The sequence below is a fragment of the Rhodnius prolixus genome, unplaced genomic scaffold, assembly GCF_049639745.1.
Source record: "Rhodnius prolixus isolate KJV_2025 unplaced genomic scaffold, Rpr scaffold_3, whole genome shotgun sequence".
Taxonomy (NCBI): domain Eukaryota; kingdom Metazoa; phylum Arthropoda; class Insecta; order Hemiptera; family Reduviidae; genus Rhodnius; species Rhodnius prolixus.
In genome coordinates this window covers 9,020,808-9,042,537 of record NW_027411603.1, presented here as the reverse complement: position 1 = coordinate 9,042,537, position 21,730 = coordinate 9,020,808, and the positions used below count along the sequence as shown (strand labels likewise).

General features: G+C 32.9%; 2 protein-coding genes across 6 annotated transcripts in view; one reads left to right on the top strand and one right to left on the bottom strand.

The window, feature by feature from the left end:
- Positions 1 to 21,730, top strand: part of eIF2A (eukaryotic translation initiation factor 2A) — a 45,319-nt gene that overhangs the window by 10,564 nt on the left and 13,025 nt on the right. Inside the window, exons 1-5 of one of the 2 annotated variants that reach the window (XM_074124517.1) lie at positions 7,199 to 7,420; positions 8,221 to 8,379; positions 13,512 to 13,612; positions 16,990 to 17,047; positions 19,649 to 19,790. The gene's annotated coding sequence lies outside the window, so the exon portion shown is untranslated. Of the gene's footprint in view, positions 1 to 945; positions 1,101 to 7,198; positions 7,421 to 8,220; positions 8,380 to 13,511; positions 13,613 to 16,989; positions 17,048 to 19,648; positions 19,791 to 21,730 lie in introns of those variants that run through there. The other variant, XM_074124516.1, reaches the window with a different exon arrangement.
- LOC141452408 (uncharacterized) lies at positions 431 to 7,062 on the bottom strand. 4 transcript variants are annotated; one of them, XM_074124520.1, is made up of 5 exons: positions 6,801 to 6,854; positions 6,025 to 6,086; positions 3,493 to 3,685; positions 3,278 to 3,416; positions 431 to 851 (listed from the first exon to the last, which is right to left on the bottom strand). In XM_074124520.1, the coding sequence occupies exons 1-5, from the start codon at positions 6,837 to 6,839 to the stop codon at positions 583 to 585; spliced, it is 702 nt and encodes a 233-aa protein (XP_073980621.1). In that variant the 5' UTR covers positions 6,840 to 6,854; the 3' UTR covers positions 431 to 582. The 4 variants fall into 4 exon arrangements, with proteins under 4 accessions (XP_073980621.1, XP_073980623.1, XP_073980624.1 ...); XM_074124522.1 differs by lacking the exon at positions 6,025 to 6,086 and having other exon boundaries at positions 432 to 851; positions 6,849 to 7,062; XM_074124523.1 differs by lacking the exons at positions 6,025 to 6,086; positions 6,801 to 6,854 and adding an exon at positions 6,586 to 6,732 and having other exon boundaries at positions 432 to 851.

Below are 21,730 nucleotides of genomic sequence, written 5' to 3'. Positions count from 1 at the left end.
AAACAAAGTGAGATATTGAAAATTAAGGAAACGTATCAGCCTGAGCTCGGAAAAGGTACCCTAAAATAAATGCCTAACATTGGTAATCTAATTCCTCTTTAAGCTTTTACTCCGTTAATAATTCTCTGAGAGAAGAGCCGTGTATGAGCAGCGCCAGCAGGTGCAGTTAACTTCCTTTTTGAATATATAATGTGAGTAGGTTAAGAAAAGAGCATGCATTGTCTTTAAGACACCAGACGATGTTTACTACAGTCAGAGAACTGTGATCTATGCTGGTTTTGGTTGCAGATCGTTCAGAATAATGCATTCATAATTACTTCCAGATTATTTACCAACCAAATATCTCTACCTTCCAGATATAAATGACCGCAGAAATTTTAAAATATAGTAAAAGGTAAAAATTGTTTCTGCAATAAAAATTGAACTCACACACTTGACGTGCTTTTTTTTATCGTTTAATTTATTTCTTAAGGCGTATACTTACAATGAAAAACATCAAAATTTGTTTACATTAAAAAGAAAAAAACACAAAAACAATATTTATAATTTTTTCCTATGCTTAATTTACATACTAGTAATTTTCTAAAATGTTGGTTTTAATGGAAATATCTGCTGTCTATTTTTTATAAAATGTGGCAAAGTAATTTGTAAAGTGTTACGTCTTTTTATTATATAATCTGGATATGGTTCTCTCCAATTACATCTTTTGAATACTTTTTTCACACGTTTTGACTGTGGTAGATCACTTCGAAACATATTTTCATAATATTTAATACCCTCATAGTGCTTATCAGTACGTTTAGCCTGCTTCTTCGTTTCTTCGTCGTGTTCAACAATGTCCTCAAATTTATCTATAATCATGTTAAGAGTTTATTAGTGTTTTTAATATATTTTTGTTTTTTTTTAAATGATACGCATCTTTACTAAATCTTTCTTATGTTATAGGGCGTTAGTTATCTGAGCAGTTGGCGCTGGGCGCTTTCTCTTCTGCATGGCTAATCTGGGAACAGTGTGCCGAAAAGAAAATCTAAGGGAAGCATGTATGGTCTTTAGACTCATCTGAAGCTCCTGCTCTCCACTGCACAGCAGTTAATCTAAAGGTTTGTTTATTTGGTAACTAATAATAAAGTCAGAAAAAAAAATCAATTTATAATTTTGAAGACGAAAAAGTCACGATTCATTTATTTCATATATGAAAACTGTAACTTCTGTAACTCAACTAGCCCGCATAGCCACGCCCAAAAAAGTTGTCAAAAAGACGAGTTGTTTTTATTTGGGCCGTTTCCTCGCCAATTTGAATCCTTAATATAATATTTTTACTGGTCACTAAAACCAATATTCATCTTGGTAAAAATAGTACAGTCTTTTATTTTTGCCTTCCACTTATATGATCCGCATCGAGTTACTTAATAGGCAAAGTTATTTACTTACTTCAAACTACCCATTCTTTACACCAGAGTACATTTTTTATAATTATTTATAAATGGTTTTATCATGAAGAATCACCATTCTAAAACTTTTATTACATATTTGATATGAAGAAGGACAATGTACACATTAATTGTAACACAGCCTGTTTAATGTGTAAGAAATAATTTGATATCTTCTTAGGCATCTTATATAGTTTCTTAATAAAAGCCCTTTTCAATTTTGTCAGCTGTTTCAATTTTAACCATTTGGTAAGAAAGTATTGAGTTAGCCCAGCTTGAAGACTGTAAGTTTTGAGTTAAGAGGAATAAAACTGCTTAAAATGAGGCTAGACGTGACGCACTTCACACCAATAAGAGCTTTGCAACGCATATTTATACGAATCAATCCGAAAAAGTCAGACAAGTCATTCACTAAAACGTATCAATGAATGATTACGCAACGATGACAACATATTGCCCATTTGCTACAAATAGATACGAAATTTTTCATTCACGAAAGCACATGAATCAAAAAAATAAACAGAAAGTGCAAAAGCCACTTCGAAAAACAGACACTATTACAATACTTCCTTCTCTTGTTGAAGAACAGTCAAAAATTAGAATAATAGGTTTTTTGTATTGAAAAAAAAAAAAAAAATGATTGTTTTCTAACATTTCTAGATCTTTGGTTTATTTCGCGTAATAATACATGCCGCTAGCTCCGGACAATTTCTTTGAAGTTAATGATGCCGCTGCATCGATTTATTTTACCGAGCTTCAGCTAAAAAGTGGGAAAAAAATCATTTTATTATTTTATAGCCAATATCAAGGTTCTGCCGAGATTTGACATTTTCAGATCACGCCAACTATAGATTATTTCTTCCACAAAGAAATATTAGTTATATTGGACATCTAATTGAAATGATGGTATTTCTTCTTTTATTTTTTAAATCATTTAGAAAATGATTCACATAAAGGGATAGTGAGGCAGCCCTACTTGGCTAAGGGAGGTAGGTACTCCTTTAGGACTTAGCCTTTTATGGAAAAACAAAATGTCGCAGTGATGCAGTTAGTGTTAATGCAGCAAAACTTGGATCCACAAATACCTGTAGTATAGTAGTGAGTTGAAAACTCAGATGTAATTGTAAGGGCCTGAAAACGGTTGTTTTTGTATGTAGGTTTGTCTGAAAGAACTTATTTAGGGTCTATTTTCTCTTTCGAAGAGTGAAAGTGGTATATGGCTGAGAGTTCGATTCTTTGAAGAAGAAAAACTTTTGCCCTTATAGCTCTGACCAGGAATCCCTTTCCAGACTCTTAAGTTTCTTCAAATAGACAGACGAAGGGATGCTCTAAGTTGAGTGCTTCAACTACTCAGAGCTGGAATTTTCTACATAAATTGTCTAAATTTTTCTTTGTTTCTCAGTTTTTGAGTTATGATTAGCGTAGGCAAACATATGAACCATTTTTTTAAAATCACTTTTTTGTGTACGGGGGACCTTAAAAAATGACTACGGTGCACACCGTGTATACCTACCCAAAAATTTGCCGATAACAGTTGCTCTACTTGTCTGGCAGTTAGAGAAAATACAATATAAATTACGGGAATTATTAGAACTTTAAGGATTGATCTTCAAAACTGCACGAAAAAGCTACTGCTCTATTTTGAGCTAACATGTAGTCTGTTTAGAGCTGTTGGAAGAAGGGATACTGGCTTTTGTTTGAAAAGACTTCTCTAAGAACGCTAAATCCTCAAACTTCCACAGATAGTGCTTAATGTTAGAGCGATTATAAAGCCTAATCCTCTACTAAAACATAATTGTGGCACTTATTCATTTTGTAGATAAGATTTATAAAAATTTATAACTTACCGAAACCATGTTCGAAAAGGAATAAGTTTACTTTTCCAACAAACAAGGGATCTTTAAGTTTTGCCTTTATGTGCCTCTTAATATCTGAAGGTTTAGTTTTCGCCAGAGATTGAATTAGTAAACAAAGTATAGCAATTACCTGTTGAAATACAAGATTTAAATTTCTAAGTTTTCGCTTATATTTGTTCAGTAATAATTTCAAAGTGGTTAGATACCTGTGGATGTAAATATAAATATTTTTCATTTTGTTTTAGAATATCGGTAATTTCCCTTAAAAGAAAATCATTTTGCTTTTGGTTCAACACTTTTTTATCCCAATTCATAAAACCTGGTGGGGGTCTCTGTAAATATTCATCAGTAGCTGATTGTCTGTACACATAAGTTGGCACATCTATTTGCGGCCCTCGGCTGAAAATGATAATGGAATATGAAACTCATCGATTGGCTTGTTCATTAGGTACAATTCTCTCTCTCTCTCTCTCTCTCTCGATTGAGGGTATTCTGATGTCACCACTTTAGAAGACCTGTTGTGCCCACTCACGCTACAGAACCGCAAATGAATCTTCCAGGCTCTCTGGAGAAGTTCTAGAAAGAGTTTAGAGTCGAAAGAGTGAGGAATATCTGGTATATTAATAGTAAAATCTTACCTTTGAACCTCACTAGAGATATTTTTTATATCTATCTACTAAAAATAGGAAATAGGAACGTTATTTTTCATTTTTGATGGTCTGTCTGTTCAGTTCCTGAAAGCAGTTTGACGGAGCTTAACGGACAAGGTTCAAGATTGAATTGCTTCTTACTACTCAGCTGGATGGCTAAGAGCTAAAATTAATAAATTTTCAAATAATTAATCAATTATGACTTACGGTTTTAGATGTTTTCTCAAAATTTTAACCCAACGAGGATCCATTTGTGCAGTCAGTCAGATTGTTATATTAAATGAAAAAATTATAACTTACGAGGTTTTGGATTATTATTAGCTTCTAAGTATATCTCTAAATAATTCTACTTCTAATTTATTTATGTTACCTTGGTAACTTTATGGAATTATTTTTTTTATAACTGACAATTTCAGCTGCACTCTTTTGGACTAACGATTTTCTTTAAACTCGGAGTGAGATAAATTCTCTCTTAAGATTATGTAATGGTATACCCGTAGTATCCAATTCAGTGAAATAGATTTTTCAAAAACGATTTAAAATTTTTAGCATGGTTATATTGGGAAATTTTTGATAAGTACTCATTCATATATGATACACTTTGCAAACGTATATTGTTGCTTCATAAGATTTATTTTCAGAATTTCCAGAGACTCTCGCATTTCGCACTGCTACGATGAGTTGAAGTGGCTTTTTCCTGTCTATCGCCGCCAATATCTTTTGGCTTCTTTCCTTTTTCAAGCCATCCAGTCTCAAAGGCCTTCCTATATTTTTCAACTCCTTAAGTTTAAATCCTCCATCCATTCCCGTAACACTAGATCTCGCTCATCTGATCTCTATATTCCCTCTCACCGTACCTCATCCTTTGACAAGTCCTTCCTAATACGTGCTACCTCTCTCTGGAACTCCTTGCCATAATCTGTCCCCCATGCTCCTACCCTATCCATCTTTAAATCCCGTCTATTCAGTTATCTCCTTTCTATTCAGCTTCCTCCGAAATTCGAATTGTTTTAATTTATTTCCTTAATTTCTGCTGTTATTTTTATTTTCACTTTTTGTAAATACTTATTTATTTATTTATTTTCTGTTTAATCACAGGCCAAACTGATAAGGCCTCTATTTGTATTTATTCTTAGGGGACAATTGTCCCAGAATAATAAATTTCTTTTCTATTTCTATATTTTCTTCTAAAAGCAAGTACTGAAATTTAATTGAGCCGCTGTAGATTTGTTTGTTAGGTCGGAAAGGATTTGGCTTTTAACATTTGACACAGGACGATTAATATATTTTAATAAATATATCCAGAATTATTTACAAACACGATCACCAAATATTCATTATAATATGCAGAGGTCATTAATTTTATTGATTTGGGTAGAGTTGGTGGCTTCAGAGAACCCTTTATATTTTTTGTTGTCTCTTTAAAAGAGCCACTGTGAAGACACTGCAAAATATGTCAGTTGGAATAATTGAAAACATGTTGTTGACCGATTTAAACCTATACCTTTTATCTTATATTATGGAGAATATTCTCGTATTAGAAGAGTAAGAGAACTAATTAATTATATGTTAAAATTTAACTAATATTTTCTAGACAAATTGTTACAGAGTACTGCGTTTTCGAAGTTTAGAGAAAATGGTTTAAGAAAAAACAAACCAACTAAGGAAAAATGTAAAAATGAAAACAAAATAAGGTCATTTTCTTCTATTATTTTTCAAGTTTTTAAGTGGCCGAAAATGTAGGCAGCAACTATTAATTACGATGTGCTGAGGTTTAATTGAAAATGTGTTGATACAAGCAAAATTACCCTCTTTCTTATCATCTATTGCATAACGCTGTGCATTAATATAATGAGTTAAATTCGGACAAATCAAGACAAGCTGTTGCAACGTCTATTATTAAGAAGAAAAAATTCACAGCGTACATATAAAATGTCCATATTCAACTAGGTAATAAATGGTTTTATAAGAGTAAGCGCATAATACGTGACTTCACAGTGGCTCGCATGCATCGCCGTAACGCACATGTACGAACAGTTTCTTAATGAACGCTATAAAAAGTTAATAGCTTAATGGTATACCACTGACCTGAGATTCAAATGGTGTATTTCCGTTGTAAAAGAGATATAAAATTTGACACGATCACTACACTTCCGTTTGCAAGGTGTAAGAGAAAATATTAATTTAAAAACTAATGAATACTTAATCGAAAATTAATGGAGAAGTTAATATTGAAGGAAGCAAAGTACCGTTTTTTTTGTTAAATTATCAATTTTCATGTATGTGCATTAAAAAAATCTCAATTACTACTGGTAAACCTATCATTTTTAATAAAATCGTGCCTATAAGATCTTGAGAATGTGAACTGTATACCGCTAGAGTCATAAAGGTTATAAAGTAGAAGAGAGAATAGAAGTAATAAGTACAGGGAAATGTAATTTGAGCCCCAGAAAAATGTTGATGTAATAACAAAGTGTTGTGTTTGTTTTAAAAACTAAAATATATTCAGATTATTATATCGTTAATATCTTGAATTGAATATTGAAATTCAGACTAGTGGTAGCCCCTGAAATTAGTATCCAGTTTACCTGTTAAAAGCGTATACTATACAATTTTGTTTTATCAGAATTTGATTAGGGATTAATTTACCTCATCTTAAGTGACTCCCGTTTTCGGCTTACGATTCTAAAATTTATTCCATACAAACTAGATTAAAAGTTTATCAGGAAAAGAGTCCAACAAGCAGAATTCACTTTTGGATGATCATGCATGGACCATAATTTTAGAGCTATATGCAGAGTGAGAAGTTGCATTCAAAGGGTCGGGAAATACTCCTAGTATTTGCGGTTTTGGAAGAGACTTACGATATTCTGTCTATTGGAAGCAACGTAACCAGTTGTCATTGAATGTACCTTGATTCGTTCATTGGATGTGCTTTAAAAAACTACACTGCTTTCAAGGTAGGAGATAGGATGGCCATTACTTTTAAAACACCTTAAGGGCTCTAAGTTAAGTCTTGCTGTGTGTCATCTATCCTCTTTAGAACTACAGAGTGGTGAAATAGTTATTTTGGCCTCTACTGCTGGAATCGTTTACTTAAGAATTACCACTTGTTTTTGTAACCTTATTATAACAACTCTCACTATACCAATCTAGGAAGGTTATGTTATATTTTCCATTACGGTTTATGTTTGAAGTTTAAGAATTTCGACAATCAATGAAATAGGTGTTTAATTATTTGTTATCAGACTGTGTATACTGTGTTTCAAATTTATAGTCGTAAACATATAATTTTTTCCATAATACTTTGATCTTCCCATTTTATCCCTTAAATAGTCGAATTTTGAGAACCCCTTTTTTTAAGAATGTCACTACGGAACCTAAGGTCCAAGTTTTATGTTTCTAGATTCAGCAGTATCGGTTCTGCGTTGATTAATCATCAGACAGGATACTTCAAAAGTTTTTGGAGCGTCATAAGAAATTCGTGAGTTTAATTTTTGTTCGAATTGCCGTTAAGGTTTAGTAATTAGTTTAGGTATTAGGCACAGTAAGCTTGTGTAAACAAAGTAGGCCTAACCCTATAATTTTATGTCAAAAAGAATCATAATCCTTACCACCTAATTGACAAAAATTTTTTTACGTTTATTTCCCAGACAATTTGTATTATTTATTACATAAATTATCTTCAATATCTGCAACAAGGGAAAGTCGTGGGAGTTTTCTACGCTACCTTTTTATTGAGAAGGTGTGAGGTCAAGACCTATTGTTTCCTTTGCAGGCCAAGATCCGCAACAAATTTTAATTTCTCAGTGTTATTCCTGAAAGTGGATCAGCCTATTGATCGTCCTTCATCCGGACGTGTACCGTTTGGGAAGACTGCACTCATGATTGAGGCCTTTTTATTTATAAAAAAAAAAAGTATCAGATTTCTTACTAGTTCAGAAGGTACTTTGAACACACATTTTTCTTTAGTTTTTTTTGTTTGTTTACATAACATGCATCCAACAAAAAATTCTTATTTATGATGAAAAGAAAAATTCAATTTTCTTTTACTCCCCTAAAGATTTTCAATCGTGCAGATTTTCTGTTTTGATTTTTCACCAGGAAACTGGGTCTCTGAGAGTTGAGTCAGCACAACTCAAAACCGGAAAATCGCAGATATTTCAAATTCGATATTTGCGTTGAAATCCTCAGGGAGGGACTTTGCAACAAATTTTAGCCAAAATCAACCTACCGTAAATGACATTTTAATGAGGTAGTTTTCTTTTCTTTTTTTTTCGCCAGGTTGTAATGTGAAGGAGCCCATTGCAAAGATACCTCCTTACCAATCTTAGCGATATCAGCAAGCTCATGGCAGCGAAAATTCTGCGTTTATGTAAGCAGTTTGCCTCAAATCGCAAGATTGGTCGCCATTGTGTTGGATAATACTGCTATTTTGTTAAGGTAATGTAATAATAGTATTTATTAAATTAAAACTTAAAAAAGTGAAAGGTAGTGTTACAGTAACAAGAAGGGGAAAAGTTTAAAAACCATTGGCTTAGGTGGTTGCAGGTTCTCATAACAGGTGTTGGGAATGCATTAAAATAGTATTTCAAGAACTATAACATTTCAATGGGACATCAAAAGTTCAACGGGAACAAGACGAGTGAATGATTGCGTAGAATTAGAAGAAGATGTGGGAGGCTTATAGGCGATGTTGTGATTAGCATTGGACAGTTTAGTTCACGGTCACATGCAAACCTCATTCCCATGAGAGATAGTCGCACTCACTGGGTATTGTAAGACAAATTACCAAGAACGCTCCAGTCTAATACGTGCAAACTATAAAACTGGGACATCAAACTCTCCCCATCTTTGTTTCTTTCTCTTGGTTTATTGCCCTTCACCAATAGTTAATCGTTTTACGTTTTCTTTAAAGAACTATCGATTATTTTTTTTATAAACATATAAACAAAATTAAGAAATACCAAACTATTATCTTGCATAAAAAGTACAAAACGCTTTCTTTATTTATTATTAAATGTTGATGCAATCAACAATTAGCATATTCTTTTATAATTTGAGTCAGCAAGAAGTAAGTTCATATGAGTCACAATAGTTTAAAAACTAAATATTTACTTTAAATATTATTCAAGGCAGACGACAGTTGAAAACGTTTCAACGTTAGGTTTAAGTCCTCTTAAGCATTATAAAAACCGAGAGAACACAAATTAATTTTATCTCTTCGTGACCTTCAAATACTTAAGGCTTGAGGTCACTTGAAGACGGCTTTTAGGAATGCCTAAAAAAAACCATCGAGTCTTTTTGTCTTTAATAGGATAATTTTGGGATCTTTAGAAGATACTGAACTTCTCAGGATTAACAACGGTGGCCAAGACGGGCTTTTAGGAAAGCAGATGAACGAAGTGGCGGAGAAGTTATTCTTCTTATATAAGAATCTAATTGCAGATCAGAGCTTTGGCGTTACCAATACACAAAATACTTAAGCCATTTGAAACGGATGGAAAACTAGAGAGTACAAAAAAATAGTGCAGCTACTAAACGTGAACACGCCAAGAGTCTAGACTCTGAACCATTTGGATGTTCATAAGCCTCTTGACGGGCCACTACTGACGTTTAATCTTGGAAGATTAAAAGGATGTACACCCTACTCTGTTTTTTTCTAGCACAAATCCCCCCAAAAAATTTGGTTAATTCTAATTTTGACAGTGGGTGAGAAGTAGGTCGGTTTATGCCCACACATGTGTTAGTGACTTGGTCTTGTTGACATCTCATGACTTCATGGCTTGTTTACTTTGTATTCCGAAAGTTATGGGGAACAACTGAATTTTATAATCACTTTTTCTTTATCTCGTTGTATTTCAACTTGGACACAGCATTTTGTTATTTAGTGTTAAAGTGTTTCACTATAACACATATACTGACATATATACATGATGATAGTTTTTTGATCCAGTTCGAAATATACATGCAGACTTGTTATCAAGTAGCAATGAATAGTTGCGAAATTGATTTTTATTCCGAATTTCAATTTAAATTTGTATAAGTACTTACGGACTGGATTTTCACTAATTTTATTTATTTATTTGTAATAAAAATTTACTGTTTTTGTTTTATAAATATGTAATACGAATTTCATTATTACTTTTTTGAAAGGTTTTTATTGGGAATATTTAGAGTTTTTTCGTCTTACACGATTTTTTAAAGTTCTGGAATATACCCAAAATTTTCCATATGTCGCATGTATTCTTATATACGATTTTTTGTGCACTATTTTCTAAGGAACGTATCTACCGTGTAAGTAGAGGAAGGAGTTTCTATGAACTTCTAAAGTGTCAGTTTTACATTCGAACAGTATCGTACAGTTTTACTACCATTATTTTACAAGTTAGAATTTGTAAGAAGACAAGACAAGAAAAAAAGATAGGAAATCGTGCAAGTGTTTAGACTAATAAATACTAATTTACATGTATTGTTAATGTTGATCAATTTGTAAATTAAAAAGTTTCAAGGTCATTGATCTAATAATTACAAAATTTGTTTATAGATAGATATTAGGATAGATAGTTCTTGTGAAATGGCTTTTGGTTCTTTTGTGGTATCCGTTCGAATCAGTGACGCTTTTGTATCGTCTTTGTGTCTACCTCTTGAAGCATAACTCAAAAACAAAAACGAATAAACTGACGTGTTAGTTTTATTAAAGAGCAGCTTTGTGTATTCAGATTCTTTGCTACAATCTCAACTTATCAACGGTTACATCACGTTAGTTTAATCTTAATAAAAATCCTTTAAAAGAAATTGATCAGTTATTATTGCAGCGTAATGAAAATAACCTGATTGAAAAATGTTAAATGTTTTTAAATCTTAATTTTTTTTTTTTAAATATAATTTTCGACATGAGTAAAATATTTTGTTTTGCGATACGTTTATATTAACATCTTTGAAGATAACCAACCATATGTCAAGGTTCCTCAACTTATAAAAGAGATAAAGCGTTCAACAGAAGGTAGTAAACTATTTTAGTTGATACTCAGATAGACAGAATGATCTACAACTAGTGCCAGCTACTGTGAACTGGCAATACAGTGGAATTGCTTTGAAAGTAAGCCCGTTATCCGTGGGAAACAACACTATGTTTATAATGCATGCCAACACAGGCACTAGATACCATTCTCCCGTAATAGTAAATATTAAATAAATAACCTGCATGGGACACAATTAGATTCTTCCGTAATTTTGTCTAAGTGGTCTATAAAATAACACGGTATAAATAACTAAAAATTAAGAATTGTAGAAAGGTAATCTCGAATGAACTCACTCACGATTTTCTCTTATCACAGTTTCTTTAAATGTTTTTTAATCTTAGAACTTATGTATGTATATATGTATATATACAGTTTGCTTTAATATTTATAAAAACAAAATCACTTCAATAGAATGTTTCTGCTGAAGGAAACCATGACTTCACAGCTTTTCCAGAACTCCTCTAGAATCATAGTTCACTGAAAATTAGTTTCCAACCAAAGCGATAGGCCTAGCGATATGTCTAAGTTGTAAAGGAATCTTTGGGATGCTTATGCTTACAGATTCCCAGTAAAAGCCATACTGGGCAATCTCCCACATTAGAATTTTGGGGACACATATTTTACATTTGTATTATATAGCGGGTGGGTGATGGACTAGTGGTCAAGAGCGTGGCTTTAAGTGTGAGATCCCCAGTTCAAATCTCGCGTGTGACTACTTTTTATTTGATGGTCCTCAAGGTCCTTGTGACACCGGTTGCGTGCGTGGACTTGCATATAAAGGAGGTAGTTTAAAGCTACGGCCCCTGCATGCCGACCAGACAGGAAATTCTTGCTTCAGTTTGTTATTTAGGCGGAGACAAGGGCTGGTGCGTAGACTAGCGAGAAACGGGCAATGGATGCGCATCAGTTCCTCCATTGGACAGATGAATATTACAGACAAGGTCGACCCTAGATCGGTTATAGGCATGGCTGGGGACAGTGACTGTCCTAGATACAGTTTCGATGCTCCATTTCTGGTGTTCATCAGATCGAGGACTGAATGGAGGGTGAACTGGGCATAATAGTGCTGGAAGGAGTCATGTGGTTCACGGATGGCTCCAAGATGGCCTGTGGGACCGGAGCTGGAGTGTTTAGGGTTAAACCTGAGATACTCATTGAGAGAGCTCTTGGGAGATACACCACCGTCTTTCAAGCCGAGGTCTTTGCTATCAAAACTTGTGCTGAAGAAAATCTCCAAATGGATCTTAGAAATAGGGAGATTTGCATTTTTTCGGATAGTCAAGCTGCACTGAAGGCCCTTACTTCCTTCAGAACTACCTCTTCCCTGGTTTGGGAATGTAAAAAAGCCCTAGAACTATTGGCTCGGCACAATAAAGTTCGACTGGAATTGGTGCCGGGTCATGTGGGGATTAAGGGGAATGAAACATCTGATCAACTGGCCAGGAATGGAGCTAATACTTCTTTCATTGGCTCGGAACCAGTCCGGGGGATCACTAAGGGTGAAGTTCGTGCGGCTGTCAGAGATTGGATCTGGAGAGAGCATGAAAAGAACTGGGTGACACTTCCTGGGGTTAAACACGACAAGAGTACTATGCCCTTACTGTGTAAACAAAGAACCAAAGAGACTCTGGGCTTAGGCAGAAATCAGATTACTCTGATTAGGGCCTATTCACAGGGAACGGCAGGTTCAGAAAGCACCTGTACAAGTTAGGGCTTATTAGCTCGCTACCGTTTTGCAGTTTGTGTCAGGAAGAGGAGGAAACGGTCTTTCACTTGTTAGATTGCGTTGCAATCAAGCGGCTGCGCTGTGATATCCTTGGTATTAGTATTAGGCTCAAAAGGGAAAGGTACAATAAGACTCTTGGGGCTGCAATGTTGAGGGGCATAGGTCCCCGTCCTGCTTTCTTAAACTAATCTAATCTTGATAGAAAAAGTTGTTTATAGTAAAGTATGAGCTTCCGCCCCCTCCAAGACACCTAATTGGTAGTTGGACGTTAAGCCCCGCCTGAAAAAATAGGCGATTACTCTATTGTATATAGGTGCTAGAATAGTTCTATAAATGCCCCTTTAGAGGAAAGTCTAACTTTATCCCTCTTTAAGTTCATTCCTCTAAAAGTACGAGGAATACAACTACATACAGGAATGTACAAAGTTTAAAAAAATCACTGCAAAAATCTTCAAATCAATTACCTAAAATAACATTAAAATCGATTCCTTAAAAAGGTTTTTTTTTATATGGATTGATTTGTCCAAAAGCTTATAATCGGTTCCCGACGTGGTACCTATACTAAAAATCGATTTATAACTTTCTGCTATTTACTTTAACTATATGAGTTTTGCTGAATCCAACAAAAGTCACTTTTTTTCTGGAAAACGATTCAAATAAAAGTGATAGACTTGTAATCAAAAAATATCTATTTCGAAAATTGTACACCATCTTAATAATTCCTCTTACTAAGTAAGAAGCAATAAATATCTATTTAAAATAATAATAATAATAAAAGAAAGTGTAAAATATTATTTAAAAAATTATTTCTACTTTGTTTCCAGGTATGTGAATTCTGTCAATCTGTCGCTGTGTCACCCAATTTGGTTCGCTTTTCTTGGTGAAATCAGCGGAAAGAAATTCCAAGGATCACGGAATACATCTGGTATTTGACCTAATTAGTTTTAGACTTTAGTAAAGAGAAAAACAAATCCTGGTGCACTCACAAACAACTTTCACTGACTGCAATTGTCGTGTCAGTTTTTTTTTTTTTCTTCTTTTTCTTAAAACTTTTAGTTTTCTAAGTTATCCATTGCTATATTACAATATTTATTGCACTATTAGATTACATTATTTCGACTATTCGCGCCGTAAATATTAATCAGGTTTAATAGATTCCGTGAAGAAAGTAGCACTAAGTGTGCAAGTTTAACACGTATATTTTTAGTAAGTAATAAAGGATTTAGAAAAATACTTGGTATGAAAAACTGAAATTACTTTATTTCTCTTTCTTCGACTTATTCGTTTTCTACAAAGTTGAGCGAATTATAAATCATTTTTTATTCCTCCAATCATTATCTAGTTTCCAAAACTGGATTTTACATCGAAAGAGTTCTTTAGAAGGAACCCTATCCCCAACTCACGCCCTCTCTTTTTTTTTTGGTTTCGTTAAGGCACTTAACTGCTACGGCCATTATGCCTACTTATTTCTCTTAATAACGAGTCTAATAACAAATTTTCTTAGAAAAATTGTCAAATAAAACGTGACTGGAATGTCTGTAAATGTAAATGAATGTAATAAAATGAAAAAAAGGCAGTGCTGAATTCCGCCGTAATTAATTCTTGTGTCTTCTCATTGAAGTTGGTCCTGTAATGTTCCAAGAGGCTGAAGGAAGTATCTTCTTCCATAAGACCTAAAAGAACATAGGATAGGTCAGGCTAAAGTAGACGCGTCTCTCATGTACCTGCCGATGTCTCCTTTGAAAATTAGCATGAGCATGTGTCTTAAGTAATGAGTTTGGTGAGTTCTGAGAAGACTATAATGCAAAGTGCGATCTAGACGGGGCTGATAGAAAGATGATTCTTTGTCTGACAAGAACATCTCCCTCACACTTGAGGATTATACCTGAACTTTTTGTAAAATTTGAAAGTTAGAGAAAGAAATATCCATTTATTTGACGAAGTAGTATTGGGGGAAAGGAGGATAGATTCAGAATTGAATGTAAGTAGTTAGTATCAGTAACATGTTGACGGGTAAAGATCTAAAGATATTTTTCCTTTAGATTGTCGTGTTCATTGGAAAGCTCTATAGCTATGATATTAGATAATCCAATCCTAAATTTGGAAATTTTGTTCCTAATCCGGAAATTACGTTAATCGTTTTTTGGATGGGGAGGGTGGTTCGCTTTATGTGTGCCTAAGATGCATTGAATAGCGTAAGGTTTTTTGGTTTCTCCACATGAATGAATAAGTTTCTTTCTTGACATTTCCATCATCACTTTATGAGATTCTGATGAACTCTGAGAAGATGACTGAATGTCTGTAACCGGTCAATATAAATTAAAAGATATACGCTACGATGGATAGATCGTTCACTTAGATATATTTAATTCAAATCAGTTTGTAGGATCATAGTTTATTTAGCGTAGAAACAGTTTTATGTATTGAGATCATCGAATGTATATGTTAAAATAATTCTTCACACATATATTTTTAACTTATTTGTTCAGTGAATAGAAAAATTCTAAGAAATAGAATAAACCAACAACATTAAGGTGATAATGCAAAAAAAACAAAACATAAAAAAGAACTACAAACTAATTATCATTTTGGTAAGAAGGGGGCAAAAAAGGAATGAAGAGCAATCTAAATACATTTATGTAAAGGTATTCTCCTTAAAGAATGTACTACTCTTATAACACATGCGGTAGCGGTACATATAAACTGTTCAAACATAGAAGTCACGCATTTAATCTGATGCGCAGTCGCTATGAATACTGTTATGATCAACCAAGCATTCATTGAATTATTGGTATCTTGACAGATTGATTGTTTTAAACGAATTTGTTTTGATAAGTCGGTTACTTCCCTTATTTACTACTACATTTCTTGTAAATTGGTGACTTTAAAAATAATTAATGAAAAAAAAGCAATTTCCATTAGGATAATTTATTAATACATCTTTAATGTACTTTTTTTCTCACAAATATGCGATTGAACCTCTTCCTCATTTAAATATAGGTATTTGAATGCCTCGTGATTAAACCCACTAAACATTAAGCCCTATAGAGGTTCGCTTCATCAGACTCAACTCTACTGTCATTAATTTCTCTTAAGGGAAATATTAAAATTCTCTTAATCGAGTTTTTGGAAATACATGTTTTAAACTCCCCCTGAGTCAATAGTGAAAAGTAGTTTACAGAAAATCCTCTCTGTGTGCGTCAGTGAAATATCTTAAAACAAACAAAAAGAAAGCTGAAACATAATATTGTGTTTTGGCGCCCACCTGGGGAACAGGCTGTAACTTAGCCCTTCCTTCAACGAGAAGTAAAGGTAGCTCAGAGCAAGCCCTATCCCTATTCTTTAAGTAGGCTACTAATGTTGTTTGAAACTTAGCTCCTAGAAAATTGAAAGATTTTTATGCAGTTCTAGGCGAGAGATGGTGGTGGGGATATACTTCACTTTAAAGTATAAGTACTATTTCAATTAATTAGTATGATTTTCTACCTTCTATTAATTTGAAGAGAATTAAATATGTTGTAAATTTTTGTATGAAAACCCATTTAATTAAATTATTTAATGAAAACCGATTTCATGGCAGGATACTTTCACCTCATGCTCACTTTAAAATTATGATAAAGATAACAATATAGGAGCTAACGAATATTAAGTAAAAATTCAAATAGGATGAAAAAATAATTGCCATTTCAGTCGTGATATATTTATTCTGCAGAGCTATCGACCTAGGGACTTGGTGAATCAGTCACCAAAAATAATGAATAAAAATTCTAAGCTTAAATCCTTTAGTACTCTAATAAAGTCTTGTAGAAGCCAAATCAGCGGTTATTTACATAAGAAAATTAAATTTAAGGGAATTAAGAAGATGCACTTCCTACCTTTTTTCGATACAATTCCTGTTACGCCTATAATATTTCTAAAATTTATTAAATCGGTTTTGGTAACTGCATGACATTAGAAATATTAGTTAATATTTTGCTTAAAAAATTTCTATACAATCAGTTACATTCTCAATTAATTTTTTTATTTTTACTTTCTTTTTTATTTTCTCTTCTCTGCTTTTAATGCGGTCCTCGTACTTTGTATTGAATTGTAGCATTGGACATGTGTAGCAATGTTAAATATGATCTTACTTTCGTTTATATTGTTTTACAATGTCCTAGATAAGTTCTTATCAGAAAATAAAACATTTCTTTTTTATATTTACATAAAAATCGATTAAGTAGGTTATTTTAATAGGTCTTTATTTATTTACTATTTAAACATTCTTGAATTACTTATTCAAATATGCTTAAATGTTTTCAGTGGAATTTCGTTGTTGCTGAAGTAGACACAAGAAAGGTGTACAACTAAGGAGATAAATGTGAGAGCAAAATTATATCTTATTTATGACTAGCCAGTACCGTTTCTCACTCTCTCTCTTACAGAAGTTTTTAAAATTAAATTTAGAGATGCCTTAATATAATATATTAAAATCTAGGTCACTGAAATTTTTACATTAACCAAGAAAGAGAACGTCTTGAACTTTTTAAAACTTGACATTAAATATTTAGTGCCAAATGGATTGCAGTAAGTAAATTTTGAAACCACAGTTAGCTCTCACTGCGGCAGAACTTATTTTATAAAAGAATGTGAATAAAAAGTCTGACATGAAATACTTACACAACTTTCTCTTGCTGCAATTATTTCAGTTTTAAGTAAAAAAACTTCCTAATTTGGATAAGATTTTATTATTGGAATGTACATTATCAGATAGTATGCCATTTAGAATTCCCCCAAAAGTCCTGGGCAAAGTAAATTTTTTATATTACAATTTGACATACATTAAATAATTTTAGTTGGTTTTTCGTCTTTGTATTAAAAAATAAATAGAGAATCAAGTGATACAGATAAAGAAGTAGTATCTGCGTAGATTTCCGCAAAAATTCAATGAAATTATTCTTTTATTAATAATATTGAGTAGAATTGTGTTCATTTAGATGTTTTGTTGGAATTTGCTTTGTACACCTTTGGTCTGATCCAGCGGGTTCCCAACCTGTGCGCATACCACTTGTACTCTGGTATCTGGTTGGTAGTTCGTTTGTATAATCCTTGAAAAATTACCTTATAGGGCTCCAGCCCTACAAGAAGTAAGTCCTTATCTACCCATTTGGGCCATATTCTGCGTGCCTCTTCCTTCGTCTGACTCTCGTCAGTCAAAAAAAGTCTCGACATTTTTTTCACTGCCTCAAACTTGGGAGAGAAATAGGGAATTAATTTTTTTTTTTTAATTATATTTGTCAGCAACAATATATTTGCATATATTTGTCAGCAACAGGCCTATACTGTCCGGGCAGAGCACTGGCTCAGATTAACTCACATGTTTTCTCGTCTTTAATAAAAATAGTTGTATCAATAGTAGATTTTTGTTAGTATTGACCAAACTGCCGTGAGTGTTGTCAGTATCAAAGGATATTGAAGCTTTAAGTTAGTTCGATTACCGTCTATCGGACATCCTGTATGTTCCCTTCACTTCATCGGATTTCTGGTCCACCTTGTTTTTTGCCTTGAATTAATGCGGCTTACAAATTTAAGTGAAATTCTTAAATTCCCCTGAAGTAGTCAAAAACAATTTTAATGGACAGATTTTTCAAATAAAAATGGCAACTTTATTTCCTTGCAGTTAGGATCCCCAGTTTTGCGAAAATAAAATTCAAAACTAATGAAATCTCTTTTGTAAAAACTTACTTTCAATTAACTGTTGTTTTTTTGTTTTGTTTTTTTTCCTAATACTCTTCCAACGCTTTGAAGTACCATAACATTTTGTAGGTGATTGATTCGTATATACATACATTGATTTTGACACATTCAGTGAGTGTTGTTTATGTTTGCAGTTTTGTTCAATGATCAAAACTGCCCTCCAAAATGCAAATAAAAATGTTATAATAAAAGCGAAATGTCTAATGAAATATTTTAATTCAAGTGTTTGTCGAACTTTTGGTCGTTTGAAGTTTTATTATTTAGAACAATAAAGTAATAAAGGAGGAGGTTATCATTTATGATGAAGCTTCAGTTAAACTTTTAAAATGAAAATGCTGTATTTTTTTTTTTTTTTAGCAATTGAAATTTCGGGGATTTATTTGATGTAAAACTATATTTTAAATCTAATTGCCGATCATGCAACATTTTCGAGGGCGAGTCTAGCGACTGATTTGTAATGCCACGTCATTGTCGTTGCAAAAAAAAAACCCACCGAGAGCAGGTATGTCAGGCATCGGAATGCCCATTGTCTAATTGCCAGAAGTGCTGGAGAAAGTGATTAAAAAAAAATCTCTTCTCTCTTACATCAGATACAAAAAAAATAGTACTAAAGACGTGATTATTTTCCCACTACTTTGAAGAAAATTATAAAGTTAATTAAGAGCTCAGGAAAAAGCTCAGGATGAGAGCTTAGGAAAAAGAAATAATTCTTAAATAAACATAGCATTCTTCTAAAGAATAAAAGTTCATTGCACTACACGCTGACCAACAAGATTTATGTTTGATTGATTGGTGATAGACAAACTGCTGATTGAGTGCGACCGTATTGAAAATAAATGCCAGATTTTGAATGTTCATTGACTCTTGAGATAGTCCGGAAAGATCGAGCTTACAGAATAGATTACTTCCGTAGCAAAAGTACAGTTCTTCGTGCACCGAGTGGCGTTGCTATCAATGAAATATTGTATTTGCTTATGCACATAGATACATCAATGTTCAACGTCTTTAGTCCAATAGTTTTATTTAATATGATATTAAGAGAAGTGCTGAGTTTTTGTTGAATAGGAAAATTAGATTAAATTCTTTGTTTCAGATGTTTATCGCCAAAGTAAATTCATCCAAAGTCGATGAAAGTCTACAAAATGTCTGTTCCTTCATTTTCTACAGTTGATTGAATGAATTCGAACAGTTGATAATTTTAAATGTGATCGTATTCTTCTTGTAGATGATCCTTGTGAAGAAACTACAACCACAGTTTTAGTCTATAGCTGCAAACATCATGAAGGTGCTCAGTACGATATCGATGGTGAGCGGTTAACGGTGCTCGAGTTAGCTGTCATCTTACGCGTATCAAAAAAATTAGAGAGGTAAATTTTACATTAAGATTTGAATTATAAGGAAAGTTTTGTGCAAAATGATGACCAAATACTAATGCGTTTAAGAATTTTGGTGCTATGTTCGAACAAGAATTCAATTCTTTGAATTAATTTTTTGCTGTGGATGTGACGTGCACGTAAGAAACAAAGAATCAATCAAAACAATGGGAAGCTGTTGGCTTTACACACAAAAAAAAAGTAAAGTCGATTTCATTTGCCGGAATGGTCATTGCAAATGTTTTTTGGGATGCAAAAGGGATTATTTTTGTTGATCCCTCGTTACCCTTGCAAAGGGTAAATCAGTAACGATGAATAAGTCTAATGGATGAACTATATGAAAAAATTGACCAAGTTACTGTTGAATCTTCATTGTCAAATGTGTTCCTTCAGGTTCGATTGTTATATTTTTTTGTTTTTAAGTTGTTTTCAATCACTATTATTTGTTTTTACATTGGAATGCGAAGATGTTAAAATTGTAAAGATATATGTTTGCAGTTTATTAATAAATGGACCGAACAAGGTCAAAACTGGACAGATTTAAAGTAAAAAAACGCGATTTGCTGCTGGAGAATAACATAGAACACAATTTAAGTCCACAATTAATTGAAAATATTGTTTTTGTTTTTTTTAATAGCTAGGGTTGCTTATTAGTTTGTTACAAACTAATGTAATGATTTAATATTAAAGGCAGAACCAACTAAGCATCAAAGGAGTTTATCCATGTGAGAAAAATTCATTAAAGCTTAATTTAAATGAGTAAAACTGGTGTAATTAGAAAATATACAGGTAGCTAGTAAATGTGCGTCTGTTGAAAGGTAATGAAAATAAATTATATCTGATTTTCCGGTGTTTTAGCTAATTATGTAGTACACTGTTTTAATTCCACAATTATTTGGAACTAACACAAACTCCAGCAATTTATAATAACAATGTTTAAATTGGTTATTAAACAATTAATAATCTAAAAGGGCACCCTATGTTCTCTTACTAAAATTATAAGTTTTAAGTGGCAAATGGTCTACAATATTTGGTTACTTTTTTTCTTAACAGTGGCTTCTCTTAGGTTCCGGGAAAACAGCTCCGACGCCCGCATTTGCTTGAGCTCCGACTTAACTAATTAAATGACTGCAGCAGTTACCATAACTGGTTAATACCGCTAAGTTAAGTTGACCTAACAAAACAATTAGTAAACTGTATTTTTAACGTTCACACGTTACTGAGTTATGCTAACGGAAATTTTCTTAAAAGAGTCTTTAACTTTACATAGCCGCTAACTTTATTAAATATATGCAGTAAAACAATAGATTTGTTTTTTTCTCTCTCTCTCTTTCTAGAAAAACTATTTAGTTTTGCTTTCTACGTCTGATTATCTCTGTTATCTATGTAGAAAATAATAAAGAGGAAATAATAGGTTGACATAATTTTACTTCTATACTGTTATTTGAATCCATTGTTTTAAACTTCTATCGTATGTAGTGATAACGAAAAAGTTAGTCATGAGTTTACTTGTCTACTTGGACAAGATTATTAATGTTTTATGACATCATTAAAGAAAGGTCTGCGTGCGAACTTTTCCGATGTCGTTCCTCAAGGGAATCTGAGTACATCCCCTTTGACTCTTCCTAGGAGATATCTTTGACAACATTTTACTCATCCCAAAACTTTCTTCGCAACATCCAACCCTCTTTTATGAAGTCTGTTTCTTCAACAGTGCCTCCTGAAATATCTTTTAAAAACTTTTACGGAATCTGGCTTTGATGCGTTTTTAATTGGTACGAAAGAGTTCAAACGAAACCAGATCTATCTTCAAGACTTCTTCTCATTATCCTCTTAGATGAAAATATTTACCTGAGTGCTACAATAAATAATAACTCAGGAGTTGTTTTATTACTATTACAATTATGACACATCTATAATAGAGATGATTGATG